General features: G+C 33.2%; 3 protein-coding genes across 4 annotated transcripts; 2 read left to right on the top strand and 1 right to left on the bottom strand.

The window, feature by feature from the left end:
- The first annotated feature begins 2123 nt into the window (after positions 1 to 2123).
- On the top strand, positions 2124 to 3555 carry LOC140977529 (protein RADIALIS-like 5). Its single transcript, XM_073442273.1, has 2 exons — positions 2124 to 2485; positions 3079 to 3555. Exons 1-2 carry the CDS (start codon positions 2302 to 2304, stop codon positions 3081 to 3083), a joined length of 189 nt encoding a protein of 62 aa, XP_073298374.1. The 5' UTR covers positions 2124 to 2301; the 3' UTR covers positions 3084 to 3555.
- A 2458-nt stretch (positions 3556 to 6013) lies between these two features.
- Positions 6014 to 7715, top strand: LOC140977523 (uncharacterized). 2 transcript variants are annotated; one of them, XM_073442268.1, is made up of 3 exons: positions 6014 to 6349; positions 6570 to 6679; positions 6751 to 7715. In XM_073442268.1, the coding sequence occupies exons 1-3, from the start codon at positions 6141 to 6143 to the stop codon at positions 7605 to 7607; spliced, it is 1176 nt and encodes a 391-aa protein (XP_073298369.1). In that variant the 5' UTR covers positions 6014 to 6140; the 3' UTR covers positions 7608 to 7715. The 2 variants fall into 2 exon arrangements, with proteins under 2 accessions (XP_073298369.1, XP_073298368.1); XM_073442267.1 differs by having other exon boundaries at positions 6023 to 6358; positions 6751 to 7711.
- Positions 7716 to 10919: 3204 nt separating this feature from the next.
- LOC140976282 (zinc-finger homeodomain protein 6-like) lies at positions 10920 to 13041 on the bottom strand. The gene is made up of 3 exons (XM_073440311.1): positions 12705 to 13041; positions 12549 to 12624; positions 10920 to 12172 (listed from the first exon to the last, which is right to left on the bottom strand). The coding sequence occupies exon 3, from the start codon at positions 12108 to 12110 to the stop codon at positions 11028 to 11030; it is 1083 nt and encodes a 360-aa protein (XP_073296412.1). The 5' UTR covers positions 12111 to 12172; positions 12549 to 12624; positions 12705 to 13041; the 3' UTR covers positions 10920 to 11027.
- Positions 13042 to 16589: the final 3548 nt, after the last annotated feature.

Raw genomic sequence — 16589 nt, 5'->3', positions numbered from 1 at the left:
TTCGAGCTTTGCCAAGTTTGAAATGGTGGTACTAAAAAAATTACGATGCATTTTATTAGTTAATGAATATTGCAATACAAAGTAAAGGATAAACAACAAATACAAGCATTCGTAAAAATAAAGAAGACGCACGAGGAGGATATTCTCCGATAAGTACAAGATTCGTGAGTATTATAACCAAAATAATTAAAAATAACTTTGTGAAAGTCATCTTCTTTTTTCTTCAAAAATTTGATGAAGAATAATTTTAGAGAAGAAGAGAAAGTGGGAGTGATTGAATAATTGTTACCGTTTATGACTGTTGGTGTACAAGAAAATAAATGTATGTATTTGTATAATTTTATGGTAATAATATGGTGTATATAATATTAGTAATATTTTAAATAATTATGTATATCATATCACAATATTATAATGAGGTGTCATAAGATATTTTGTTTAAAAACCTTATAGACTTTTATACTTGTCGTATCCCTTACCGGGAGTGTGGGATGTCGTCTTAACATCCTCCCAGGATTTATAACAAGTTTTTTGAAAAATTTATTTTTATTATTTATAATAACATTATATTATATATTAAATATATAAACAATAAATAAATAAACAATAAAATAAATATTATTACTTTTGTTACCTTTTTCTTCTGTTTTGGAGCTTGGAAAAATATGGAGGACTTTTAGAGCTTTGTGCTGATAACGTGTTGTGAAAAAGTAAAAATTTACGGTAAAAAGTAAAAATCTCAAACTCTCAAAATTATCACACTACACACTTTATAATATTTTTCTCTCAACTCAATTGTGATTTTCTTCACAAATGAGAGATCTATTTATAGAAAATCTTTACAAATAATCCAAAAATAAATTACATCATTACCTTCATCATCACACACAAATTTCAATATTCAACACCTAATTTTACCTAATTTTTAACATTCAAATATTCAACATTCAATATTCAAATATTCAATATTAAAATATTAAATTTCAACAGAATATATATTGTTATAGATATGTATATATAACATAAGTAGGGCTTACTTACAATTTTTTAAAAATTTTAGTTGTTCAATTTCACGTATTTTGATAAACTTTAAAATTCACGTTATTTTGATTAATTTTTAAAGAAAAAGACCATAAAATGATTTTTTTAAAAAAAAACCCTTGAAAAGTTGAATCTCAAGTTTATTTCAAATAGTTTCACTTAAACGTTGAATCTAAATATTATCCAAGATATCCGACATGAATCAGTATACATGTTTTCCAAAGTATTATAAATTTGAAGAATTCTTCAAATTTTGAAATATTTTAATTCTACGTTTGGATGAAAGGAATGGACAGATTTGAATTTCAAATGCTTAATACAAGCCACTCAAATTATATGCCTCAAATATATGTATTTCAAATCCGTCATCTTTAATTTTAAGGCATTATTTTTAACAAAACAAGGCATTTCAAATTCTTGATTGCTGGAATGATTTTAAATCCAAACTTTCACTTCCAAAAACCTAAACTTATTTCATCAACTATGAATTCAATAATTTTGAAGCAATTTTTTACTATCTTTTTTAGAATGAAAATATGTTTCTATAGAGAGGATAAATACATATAAGGAGATTCCACAAATTTACCTCGATATTTTTAGCAAATTTTCAACAATAGAAGGGAGATTTTGCTGTGATATATTATATATGTACATAATTAATAACCATATTTTACATGAATTTTATATAAATTATCGATCTTTTAAAAAACGATGACATCAAAAAGTTGTATCATTGTACAATGTATATCATTCACACTTTATATATCAATATCAGCATATATGTAAAGCGTCAATCAAACGTTGAATGTCCTTCACAATATATTTTTCAGCATTTAATAGAATTTGACATTGAAAAAGACCATTCATTTATACTATTTCACCAATCATTCGGTTCTAAACGCATCGTTTTCACACACACACACACACACACACATATATTTGTGTGTGTGTGTATAAAAAACATGTGGTATTTAACATGGGAAGAGTCACTCCTTTTCCTGTCCTTGTGAGAAGATACATTCCCTAGCTCGCCCAACCCATCTTCTTTATCTCCTATTTATAAGGAGCAACTGAAGGTAATATATCTACCATGATATGCATGCATCTATCCATTGAATGCTACTTATCTTCTTTGAGTCTTTGATATAATTTTCCACCTTCTTTAACTCCAAAATCTTGAAAAACATTTATTATTGAATCACTCTTTCAGTTATCTTCCATCAAATTCCTTTTTTCTTGAATAAAAATTATAAAGAATTAATGGCATCAAACTCATCTTCGTGGACCAAGTCGCAAAACAAGCAATTCGAGAAGGCGTTGGCTGCCTATGATAAGGACACCCCCGATCGTTGGCAGAATATAGCTCGCGTTGTTGGAAAATCTGTCGATGAAATCAAAAGACACTACGAGATTCTTGTTGAAGACCTCAAGCACATTGAATCCGGTAATATCCCCTTACCGAAATATCGATGAAACAGTACTAACCTCTAACCAGGTTCTGATATGAGAGCCTAAGGTAATTCACTTGAACCAAACCTTTTCATTCTTATCATCGTCTACGTTTCAAACATACATTTTGTTAAATATTTATATAAAATCTAATGCACTCTACCTAGTCCATCCAATTTATGAAGTTTAATCCCATTAGAGATTACATTTTTAAGGTCATCTGTTAGTTAGATCCTTCTTCAAATAATATCATGTTAGACTACATCGGTCACTTGCTCTCAGATACCTAGGAAGATATTAATATTTATCTCTCTCTTTTTCAAACCCCTTTTGCCCTTTATCCCTTTATTATCCTTGTCTTGACATGGAATCTGTTCTTTTTCCCCTTAAAATTATGGCAGCATTATTCCATCAACCCTCTATCCCTTGGTCTTTAAATTTACTAATCTTTTGTCCCCAAACATATATATTTTGTAGAATTGAAATCATTCTTATAAAAGGTATATAAACTCCCAAATGCATGTTTTATATCTCTAGCTCCTACACAATCTAGTGAATTGATAAGCTCTCTTAATTCATTTCTTGCAGGGTAATGAAAGTGCCAAGAACGGAAAATTACTCAAGAAAGTGAATATCTATCTAAATATGCTACATTTTCAAGTGGGAGCTTATCTAATTGAGCTGTGTGGTGTATAATTTTCCTATGAGTAATTAGTGTTATTTGCACTTCATTTTAACTCCAACTTATTTCCGCGTAAAATTTATTCGTAAAATATTGAATTGCACGTTTTTTATGTACTTAAATGAATATGTTTCATCTCATCATATCTTAATCCGTTAATCAGATTGAGTCACAATTTTGATAATTGCATGACTCTTTTTTTTAGCTTTTAGTTTGTGAACATTTATAAAGTCATGTTTGGTACATGAAAAAGAAGTGGGAATGGAATATGCATTCTTAATCTCATTCTCATGTTTGGTTCTTCCTTAGAATGAGAATACATGTTCCAATGGGAATGCCTACTTTCATATTTATGGGAATAGTAATTCCCATCATTTGGGTTGGATTTATTTATTCACATCCTTCAAACTTTTCTATTTATTTTCAAATGGGAAACTTTCATATTATTTATTTTTCTTATTTATTATTTTACATATTTATCTATAGATTCTGTCATTTTTATTTTTCAAATATAAATAATAAAAAATTTACCGTTTGTTAATAATAATAATAATAATAATAATAATAAATATTAAAAATAGTAGGAAAATTACTATTAATAATACAATTATAAGAATCATTTTATAACAACAATAAATATAAATTTTTATTATTATTTGTTGATAAAATTTAAATATTAAGAAATTAATAGTAACATACTAATAAATAAATTAAATTATAATACATAAAAATATAAATATAACAATTAATGATAATAATTAAAAAATATTAATGATAAATAATAAATAAATCGGATTTGGATCTTCTACTCTGTGGAAAATATAGTATTTGGTGATGAGTACTTAGGTTCGATCCTGGGAAGGCACAGACTCCAGTGCATGGGCTGGAGAGTTCTATGAGTAACCCATACGACGCCTATGGAAAGCCCGTGAGGGAAGAGTTCCATAGATGGGCCAAGGCCCATAGAGCAGAGCCCAAGATCGGGAGAGCCTTGGGTCGATTGGGGCAGTGGCCGTATGGGCGGTCCACTGGGCCTGTAATGGGTCGTTACAGGGATTGACTTGGTTAAATAAAAAACGTACCAAACATGATATTAGGTGGGTTAAAAAAAATAAATCCACATAATCAAGGCAACCAAACACAACCTTACCATTAAGACAAGAGATCATGGACTATTAGATTTATTTTCAGTAAACATAATAAAACTCAAGTACACCAAATCGACACTCTAGATTAAAATAATTAAAATTGTCAAAAATTGAAAAATACACAATTAAGACCCAATTTTTTTTAAAAAAAACTTGAGAACTCGAAACCACTAATTTTGGTATGTTCTGGATAAACACAAAAAGTTAACACAGTAGTTTGTAAACTTGGCTGACTAGAGCTCGACATACCCCTATCATCCAAGAGTGGGTCTCATGTGAGACCGTCTCACGGATCTTAATCTGTGAAACGGGTCAACCCTACCCATATTCACAACAAAAACTTATACTCTTAGCATAAAAAGTAATACTTTTTCATGGATGACCCAAATAAGAGATCAGTCTCACAAAATACGATCCGTGAGACCGTCTCACACAAGTTTTTGTCATCATCCAAACTACATTTTGACAACATTGTAGATTCAATTTTGACAATATAGATAATCAAATTTACATATACCATAAAAATAGGCCACTTTGACGTGCGGTGCATAGTGTCAAATAATTCCTCTCAATGTTACGCTGAACATACCATAGTTTAAATTAAATATTACATTAAAATTGATCCTTATAAATTTCGGTCAGAGTCAATTATTCCCGTTGACCGTACCATATTTTAAGATTAAATTTTTTGCCACTTAAATAAATAAAATTTGTATACGAAGACACAAAAATTAAATCACTAGCGACCTGAAATTAAAAAATTTCTTCAATCTTCAACTTTATATGACTAAATTTATTTTGAATCCAATGTCTATAAGTAAAGAAAGAAATGTTCATATTTTCAGAAATTAAATCCAATTTAGGAAAAATAATTCACGACATATTAATTCAATAATCTATTAACTAAATCTCGATCAAATTCATGAAAAGTTGTTAACAAAAATAAGCTCTCGTTGATTTCATAAACTCGTGTTAAATCATCAAAATTTCAGACAAATAAGTGCAAGCATCCATAATGCATCCCAATTCAATAAGATTTTGCGAAAAATTGAACCTATAGATTTCATTTCTTTCAAACTCACCGGAAAATAAATATAATTCACTACATATTAGAAATTCGGGAAATTTGCGTTTTTAGTTACATATTTTTACTTTTTATGATTTTGGTTTTCTATATTATCAAATTTCAGTCTTAGTTTTGTATATTTTAATTTTTTTTAAATTTTATTTCTTTTCCATCGAAAGTGCTAATGTAATATTGTATGCGTTAACGCCACATCGTTGTCACGTCAGGAAAAAAAACTAAAATTAAAATTGAAATTTGATTCGATAGATTACCAAAATTACAAAAATATATAAATAAAATACCAAAACTGCAATTTTTCCAAATATTTCACACCATGTCATTTACATTAATAAAATCTATCTAACCCAATATCGTAACATTTTTTTTATCAGATTTAGTTTAATGTATAATGAAATAAACAAATACATTAATGTGTCATCAGACATCAATAAGAAATATATTTTTCTTAATCCTCGATTAATAACGTTAATCCGATCCTTAACATTCCGAAGGACACTTGGGCCTGAGCATTACCCGCTCCACATTAATAAAATGATCCACGCACACACACACCCCGTACGTGGCGAACTGCCACCAATCCTCGTCCCCGAGCAGTTGCGTCATGTGTCACCGCCACACCATTAATATATTTAAACAGATTCCACCATGCCAACTTTTTCAACTACCAGTTTCTCGAATCCATTTTGAGAGTATATTGACTGATTTGATAGAAGTTTTGACATTATTGTTAGACATGGAGTTGAAGAGAAGGGCGTTGTTGGTACTGTGCCTGGCGCTGGTGGCGTCGGTGGGCTGGTGCTGGGGTGAGGTGGTGGCAGAGAGAGCCAATACGGCCGCCGAGAACATGAAGATGCGGGGGAGAGAGGTGGAGGAGGCGACTTCTGGGGCCATGCAGGAGGCCAAAGACAAAACTGGTTACTGGGCTGATTGGACTTTGAGCAGGTTATCCGAGTAATTACTTTCTTTGATGTTTTCTTTCTTACAATTTATTTGATATAATTGAGGTGAATTATTTTATTTTTGATTAATTGATTAAGTTATGTATTATACGTTTATATCCTCTGATTGATGCATGTTGATGTGGTCAAATTTTTGTTATCATCTGATGCAAATAAGGGAGAGGACGAAAAAACAATGAAACTATAAATTCTTCTTTGATTAGGGGACTTGGATTAAATTCAGAGAGTGCAAAAGAAGCATCCCAAAAGTTCATGGAGAAGGCGAAGGGTGCCGCATCGAAATCCACGGATACTATGAACTCTGCTGCATATGGTAAAATTATAGCATAAAATTTATCCAACTTTAATTTTCATACATTTATGACAATTTTCATTTCTTTGCAGAAACATCGAGGCATGCTTCGTCGAAGGCCAACGATATAGCCGATGAAAGGTCTGAGAAACTAACTGATACCAAGAATTACGCTTCTGAAAAGACTAGCGAAGCCATGAATAAAGCCTCTGACATCGCTTCGAAAGCGAAACGAACCGGCAAGGATAAGGCGAGTGATGCCTACGAATCTATTTCTGACCGGGCTGGCGAATCCATGGACAGGGCTTCAGAAATGGCTGGCGAAGCGAAAAATAAAACATTCGACACCTTTTCGCACGCATCTGATAAGGCTGGCCGGACAATGGACTGTGCTTCGGACGTATTGAAAGATAAGGCGCATGAAGCTTATGATCTTGCTTTGGACATGGGAGAGAGTGCTAGAGAGAGGGTGAAGGACAGAGCTCACGACACTTATGGATACGCTTCGGATAAAGCGGCTCGAGCGATGAACACTGCATCAGACATGGCCTATGATGCCAAGGAATGGACCAAGGATAAAGCATCCAATGCACGTGCCTCGACTTCGGATCGAGCCTCTAGCACGGCAGCAGGGGCAAAAGAAGCTGTAAAAGATAAAACATCTGATGTGTACGACGCTGCGTCGGATGAGGTGGGTGACACCATACAGATGGTGACAGAAAAGGCTGGTGAGGCCAAAGAAACAACGAGCCATGCGATCTCCCATGGTAGAGACAAGGCGTTCGATGCGTACGAGGATGCGAAGTCGAAGGCCCACGAAGCATATGCGGCGGCCATAGATTCAAATTCCGAACAGGCGAAGGAACAATATGAAGCAGCAAAGGAGAGGGTTTCACAAGCTGCAGGAGATCTTGGAGAACATATGAGGAAGGGATCGGTCGAATTATGAGTCAATTTTGGGCAGTGAATTTTATTGCAATAATGTGTGATTATGAGTTTGATAAGGTTCCTATGTCAAAAATCGAAATTATATGATATAAAAACTTAGTGTTTATCTATCTACACTATTAATTAAGTGCGAGTGATTGTAGATAACTACTTGGTTATAAATATATAAATTAAGTGTGAGTGATTTTAAATATTTACCTAAGTTCCCTAAAATACGTATTTTCTTTGTTTACATTATATTAATTTTCTAAAATANTGGGATTTGGAAAGAAAAAACATTTAAAAACTCTCAGTCTTTGCTCTTCCAACTTCCCAACTAAGCCTAACGGCTACAACTTTTCCATGTGATTTTTTTAGCCCAATGCATTAAAATAAACAAAATGGATAAAATAGAAAAATCTGCCCAAGTTGGCCAAAATTTTATTTTAATTATTAAAAATCAGATATTTGATAATAACCTGTCTTTTATTCACTTTTAATTATTTTTTATTAGAGTATTGATATGTCGTTGGATATTAGTGATACGACGCTGAACATTGTTGATATATATCCGATGTCATATCAACACTAAAGAAAGAAAAGAATGGAAGTTCAAAATTATAGGTGGTGAATATCACATGTTCAAACTTTTTTGCCTTTTCGAACCAATGGTTTTATTTCAACGGTGTTAGCAACTAAAAGCAGAATCTCGATCGGTTGGGCCTCGCAAATAACTTTAAAAAGAATTTTATAAAGTGCGGAAATAATATGATGGTCTTAGTGAATAACTTAGCCGATGACAATATTAATTAAACAATAATAAAAATACAGTAGTATATAATAGATTGAATTTTTTTTATGTAAGTTCAAACGAAATCATTTTACGTCTCTCATTCTTTTTTTACATGAAAGTATTTGTTTGAAGACTTCGGAAAACTTTGAAAAACCATGTAATTAAGTTTATTTCTACTTAGCTGAAACTCATAATAATCTCAACTTTTTCACAAATTATGGACAAATTTTATTCACTCTTCATTAAAGCTCACAGCTTAAATGAGTGAATAAAAAGCACAAATGATCTTCGGTAATGGTGATCAGATAGAAGTATAGAACAGATCAGTAGTGCTTCCGTACATATGGTTAATCTCACATTTACAATTATTTTTAGAATTATCTCTTACATAGTGTCATATGAAGGATACATCCCAACGGTATACAAGCCACCATACTATTGTCCAAATTATGATAGTGATCTATACCAAGGGTTGGGTATAATGATTGTATTGTCAGGAGAGAGCAATCAAATCGTAGCGTTTGTCCTGCTAAATTTTGTGGGGGATGAACAACGTGAAGGAAGGTAGGCATATGTGCAGAGCGGGGAGTGATCGCCTTTGATAATAGGTAGCACGGTCAAAGTGTGGCTCTTGATGTGGCTTCTAGACGAAGGAAGTATGAACAAAAAAAATTAGAGAAAATTTAAAAGAATGATAGGTACTACTAATCCCAACAAGATACATTTTCTTTTTAAAAGTTTATAACTATAAAACTCTAAACATAAATTTGCTTAACTTCAGTAATTTGAGATGAGTGACTTCCTGAAATCTTTTTCCAGAGAACATGTGTGAGTGAGCACGTAAACATGTTGGAAAAACTTGTGTTGGTTTGTGAAGACATCGTCACCTCGATGCATACCTCTCGATCAGTACGGTGTGATTTGGTAACAAAAAACCAAGATGGTAAGCTCTTGATCCTACCAATTCCAACAATACTAGAGATACGTATGTGAGATCCACCATATTTTGTTAATTCTCAATAACTCATATAGAACTTAAAAGAAACAACTCTAAAAGTGTAATAATTTATCAATGTAATCAAATATTTCCATAATTGCATCTATCTACGAGATCGCGATGTAAGATTAATATGTGTTAATCACGATTTAGTGGATTAATATTTAAGCTATATATCCATGTCAATATTAAAGTTATCTTTCAAAAACTGAAATTCTAATCGGAAAAGAAGTGATGACTTGTAGTTCATATAACATACATGTAATATGTTTGGGATGTCTCGAGTTCGATATACAATTTTAACATTCCATTTCCTAAACTTAAAAAAAAATTAATTGGAAAAGAAATTTATTTTCCATCAAATTGGATATTCTATTACTATATATATATGAAGTTGAGTAGGTCAAAGATAATTATGGCATAAAGCCCTATATTATTTATTTTCTGAGTTTTCTTATATATATATAATAAGTCTCTTGTGAGACGATCTCATGAATCTTTATCTGTAAGACGGATCAACCCAACGATATTCACAATAAAAAAGTAATAATTTTTCGTAGATGATCCAAAAAAGATATTCGTCTCACAAAATACGACCCGTGAGACCGTCTCACACANCGAAGATTGATGATTTTTCGTATTTTTAGTTTCTTGTCCGATGTCATAACAACAATAATATATAACCTTATATTGATATTCAATTTTTTTTTAAAATAAAAAACCAAGTTAGTAAAACAAAGACCCAAGTTTAACTCATCAGGTCCAAGCTAACCTGAAAACCAATTTTCCCTCTTGAAATCACATCCACGTTAACTCATATCGCACCATAACCTTCAAAGAAATTTTCTTACAATATATTTATTTTCTCTATTTATAAGATCGATGAAAATAGGGAAATTTAAAAAGAAGATTTAACTCACATTATTTTGTAACTCAACTTTATCATATATGTAATTCAAAATTTGTTATCTTCATTAATATATATATATAAAAAAAACTTATTTATTCAATCTAACATCTTAATAACAAAATAAGACAGACTCCCATATAGCAGTGGTAAAACACGTTCAACACATTCACTTACTTGTATACATATATATAATTTATGACTCATCAATATATAATTCAGATATGTTTTTTCACATTTAATAGATAAATGACTGTATATCGTACTCAATAATGTGGATTATGCAGAAAATTGTGATTGACATGACATAGGGTGATAACGTTCGATCTGGTAGTGTGAAATTTGCATAAAGTGTGGCTGTTCATGTATGGGAACTTTTCATTATCATATATATTAGCAAATATATAATATCAAACAATTAATAAAAACCCGATTAATTGGAGTTTATTTACACTTATTGGATAATCAGTTTGACACCGATATAATTAAGTTTGTATGTAATTAGTCATCTTCTGGCTTCGCAAGAATTAATTTGTGATTTTTTATTTAATAACAGAATTAATTTGTGATTAAGAACTAATTATTGCCTGAATATTAGGGTCAAATTTAAGGTATGGTTCTTAACTAACTCATCCAGAAACTAATTAATCAATTATTTTCTACATTAAATGATGATAAACAAGGGAAAAATCTCATCATGTGACTCACCTAATCGAGTATTCCTCGGATTTGTCCTGAAAATTCCTTAGATTTGTTTCTTTTTCATGGCTTGTTTGTTGTTGTGCATCCACACTTTGAAAACTTGCCTCTTGACCCCAACTTCGCTGCAAAATTGTTGAAGTTCTTGATCGTCTTGTTTCTGGATTCTCCATTCTAGCTTTTCAGCGAATTCATGCATTCGATCCTTCTGTTCTTGGCTGAATTTCGTGCGGGACCTCTTCTTGGACCCTGAGATCGACGGCTTCATCGATGCATGCGCGCCGCTGCCGGAGTGGAACATGTTGAGATCCTCGCTGGATGACTCAGCTGCCGCGCCTCCAGCGTTTCCCCCGAAATTGACCATAGTGGGTTGCGTGGAGTTTTTGTTATGATTCTGCTGGTGGCCGCGTGGGGTGTTTAGGTTGTGGAGTAATGGGTTGGGCCGGTGGATGTTGCTGTTTCCCGAATTGGGGTTGTAAGGATAGTAGATATAGGGTTGTTGCGGCGGCTCGCCTTTAACTTCTTTCCGGTGGAAACTGCGGTGGCAATCACAGGCGGCGCATCTCATCGCTTCCGGGGTGCCCTCTTCTCCGCTGGCCATGAATTCTCCGCATCCATCCACTATGTGTCCACCGATGGCTGCGGCATGATTCTTGAGGCATTCTCTATACATAATTGAGGGAGTACTACTACAATTAGCAGCTGCGGCCTCCATTATCGCAGTCGCTGCAGCTGGTGGTGGTGGAGGCGGGGGGCACCCTTGTGGTTGAGTTGCCGGAGCCTTCAAATTTGATGATCCACCAGCCGTCGCGGCGGCTGTGGGAGCCGGATCTGGATCTGGATCTGGATCTGGGTTGGGCTCATTCTGCCCCAGAGGTTGCGGAGGAGGGCTCACCTGGCGGCGGAGGTGCGGCGGAGGTTGGTTCTGGTGATCCAAGATTTGAGTAGGGCTAAAAATGGAACTCCCGCGGCGGGTGGAGACCGTTGCATTTCCTCTCCTGTCGGCTGAGGTGGCAACCAACGGGGCAAGAGGCAGCTTCATCGGAGATTCTTGGGAGGTCTGCGGAGGAATATAGTTTATAGAGTTTTGAATCCCTAGCATATCCCTTGCTTGACCACGGCGTTCCATTAACGAATGACACTTTTTCTTGAAAAATCTTGTCTTGTACAAAACTTTCTTGCTAATCCCCTCTAAATCAACATTAACGTAATCAAAACTTGGGCTTTTTCTGTTAAACAACCTGATTAATCTCTCTGATTCTTGGATGATAATCAAGTTTTTTTTTTCCCTTTCTCTTCTTTTGATTTGGACTTTTTGTTAGTGCTAACCCCACCACTCCAATTTACCAACTCTCTGCCCTATTCCCAATACGTAAGCAAGAGAAGAAGCACAGGGGATAAAGGCGAATTGACACCCCAAATGGGCTTTATTTCAAGATAATCCAAAGAAGCAATTATTAAATCCAAGAATCTTGAAAATTAATCTAAATTCGGACATGTACAACACTTAAGTGGGACCCTTTCTAACACAATCGATTAAACTAAACCCAATCTTAAAAAAGATTACCTTTCAATAATAAGTAATCAAACAACCGTCATCACCAGCAAATGAGGTTCAGAAACTGTCGTAGAAACCCAGAAAACTGCCAAAACGCATCGTTTTGAATACTGATTAATTCAAGAAAATGGAGAGTTAATCAAATAAAGAAAACCGAATACAGACAGCACGAGAGAGAATAGTTGATAAGTATTGGAGTAGATTGCGTGTTTCCCAACAGCCATCCAAAGGATTTTTAGCCACAAAAAACTCCCACCATCCAAGAAAAGCAGACGGGGAGGGGACACTGTTCGGTGTGGGTGTGTGTGTGTGTGTGTGTGTGTTTGTTTGGGTGTTTCCCGTGAATGCGCACTCAGGATTAAAGAGTGGTGCTCGTAGATCTGATAGGTGATAGATAAAGTTGGCTACGGGTGTGTAAGATTGTGATGACACACACGAACTTTACTCCGCAAAACAACCGACAACTTCATGTTGGTTCTCTACCACAGCCTGCACACTAGTCCATTCTCCCATTATTGCCTCGACCCCCCATCCCCAACACACACATACACACCCACACACATGCATACATACACATACATACATACATACATACATACATACATACATATTCTTGAAAAAGTTAATTCAATCAAACCCTAATATCAGACGTGATAGCTATAGGCCTCTAAAAACATTTGTTAGGTAGTATAATCTTGGATTCCAAAACACATAACATGATGATTTAGAAGTATTTGATGAGACTGAGAGGAGGGGGGTACTGTAGGAATGGATTTATATGAAAAACAATATATATATATCAATAAAAGCTAAATTTTTTATTAGATAGAAAACTTTCTTGCTCCTGAGGGGTCGACATTGGCTTCTGATGTTGCTAGAGAAGGGTACGTTCTTGGAGAAAGCTTATTGGGTGCTGACTGTATATATCGATTTTTATTGCATAAAGGGCCTCTATTTTATTTTATTTTCGTACATAAAAGATAAGAAATCTAAAGCCAAAATGTCATTTCAAGAATAACTGCAGGAAACAATTAAACTTAGCTTATTTAATTTACTTTCATGAAAAAACTCCCAAATTAAAGTTCCAAGTTAATTTAATAAAAAAAATTGTAATGTTATGGATTCGGGATGACAAAATTCGGGTTTAAATAGGACCCAAGACCCGGTCAGTTACCATTTTGAATGACTCAAAACATGCCTCGCCTCGTCCAAACCTAACTCAATAATTTGCTCCGATTCATGCTCAAAAGTTAACAGTTCTAATATCTGTCAAACTCATTTAACCTGTCCGATAATAATATTGAAATTTTTTTATTTTGAACTTATATATTCATAACATATAACTTTATTAAAAAAACATCCAAATAAAGTCTATAACACTTTCAACCAAATATTAAAGGCAATAATTCTATGCAAACAAATAATTCATATAAATTTCACAAAATATTACAGATATCATTTCACAAAAATTAAATATACATTTGCAGGTCTCATGCACATTTAACATTACCCGAACCCGACGCTTATATCTATGTTTCAAATAAAAACTTGACGCAGGGGACCAACATTTAAAGATAATTTTGGGAAAATTTTGGTCATATATTTTTGTGTTTGTGCGATTTTGATTAAATATTTTTCTAACTTTCAATCATTTTGATCCAGGTACACATATGTTGATTTGGCACTACATATGTTAATGACATATCAAACATTAGCTTGTGTTTTTTTTTTTTTTTTTTTTTTTTTTTTTTTTTTTTNTATATAGTTTACATTTAATGTTTCAGTTGTGAACTTTTGAATTTTAGAAATACTTTTCCGAATTTGTTCTTCCATTATTTGGTCATCTAAATATGATAGCAGATTATTTTTTTGAGCTAATGAAAAATTTATTATAATTGAGTCTTGAATTATATACTTCATCGGTGATACCCCCAGAAGGGAAAGAACTCGAGCCATCTTGGGACATGGGCAGAAGAACATAACCGAGAGCAAGAGGATGCCTGGGATTGGAGCATCATGGATGAAGGAAACGCTTTTATGAGAAAGCCATCCATGAGTTCGCAGAGACAACTCATCTGGTCTAATACACGCTCGAGTGAGCCCAGGCTCCTGGCTCAGCCCGAGCAATGTAAGAAGACTTATAGGACCAATGATCATGTTTGTATCCTCACACAATGATCATTGATTGAGCACCTCAGTACATTTGTCATTTTCTCGAGCACCTCAGTACAAGTGTCATTTCCGAGTCCACAGGTATGGGATACCATGTTTCGGAATCATTGGTATGTCTATCTGCTCACGTGGAAATGATGTGACTGGACTAGAGGCAGTTTGGGCTGTCAAATGTGGCAGTATCAGAAGACAGGACATGAGCAGTTATCTTGTTATAAGTAGCAACCGAGCACAGAAAACAAGATCATCATTACATTTTTCTCCTATAAATACACATGTTTACTTGATTACATTTCCTTTGCGAGAAACACTTGAAGGGTCACGTCGAAAGACCTTATGTTCCGACGCCCCCACTAACATTCATTGTTTTGTAAGTATGCAAATTATTCGGCCCGAGAACTACCAGACTACTCTTCTATGTTCCCGAGAAGAATTCCCCCGGCCCGGTAAAATCTCTCACTTAGTTCACTCAATTTACCTAACCATCATCAATCATCTCAAACTTAAAACATTAATATCAGATAAACTATATATTATTGTAGAGTATAGTTTTTATTAACAAAGAGTTGAATTCGAATAAAAAAATATCTAGAGTGTCTGATCTGTTTTCTTCATTTTTCTATTTTTATTTGTGAGTCGGCTAGTTGATTGTATTTCTTTTAACCCTTTTGATCTAACAGTTTAGCCTATATTTAGAAGGACGATTCAGAAAGGAGAAAAGAGCAGTGATTGTGGAGAATAGAATAAAAAGTGAAAATGATATTACACGCATTAAATGGTCCACAGCTTTTGGCCCCGTTAATGTGTGTTCTGTCAAATTTTAAATTCGTATATCTTTCGAATTACTTGTTGGCCCCTCCTATAATGTAACTGGCAAGGTTGAAAAAATAATATTTTTTGTCTATTTATAACTTATCATATCTATTTTAGCTAGGTTTTAACATATTAACTTGTCAAAATTTAATTTTATTTTTTGTTATTTTGATTAAATTATTGACATGACACTAATACATATCAACATCTTTCGCCGCCTACATAGACAATTTTCGATATTATGTAAATATTTTTAACGTTAATGATTACACGTCAGCATTCCGAAAAAATATGAATAAAAAATCAAATTTACGGCAATAAACCAAATTTCAATATTTATTGAACCAAAATCTAAATAAAATAAGTAGGAGGATCAACAAAATTATTTTCGATATATTTTTAAAAAATATCTAATCATATCATAATAGTAATTTTTTTTTAAACACTATAAAATCTGCTTGAAAATATCTAACATATTATAAATTTTGACAGACATGCTTTTAGTATATATATTAATTAATTACCATTATATTTTTGTTTCAATTAAACAAGTACGTAGCTGTATAATTACCATAAACTATAATATTTGATAAAACAAAAGCGTTTGATCTTACAAGTGTTATAATGTTTGATCGATCCTCATTTACCTAAGAACTCACATTTTACAACTCGAACATTATGAGCAAACAAGTTTTGTGGCTGGTGATGATGGTGGACTTTAGATGCTGCTACTATTCTAATTCTTTTATTGTTATGTTTTCACGCTTTAAGCTTTTGCATTAAGCTGTTTCAGACAATGTGAATTTCTATTTATCAATTAATTAGAGTATATTTTGTTTTATGAAATAGATTATGCACTACGAGTCTTGATGTTTTCAAATTATTTTGTTTGGAAACAACGTCCGTATCAACACCTCCGGTCATCGGACTTGACATGGTATCCACTGTTCAATCAAAGTCGAGCCTTTAGTTTATATACTAAAGTTCATCCTGATTTCGATAATTTTGATAAGTTTGATTCAAGTTCAACACAACATATTTATTTTTAAAATATTCAATTATTAT

The sequence above is a fragment of the Primulina huaijiensis genome, chromosome 5, assembly GCF_012295235.1.
Source record: "Primulina huaijiensis isolate GDHJ02 chromosome 5, ASM1229523v2, whole genome shotgun sequence".
Taxonomy (NCBI): Eukaryota; Viridiplantae; Streptophyta; class Magnoliopsida; order Lamiales; family Gesneriaceae; genus Primulina; species Primulina huaijiensis.
This window is presented reverse-complemented; position numbering and strand designations above follow the sequence as displayed.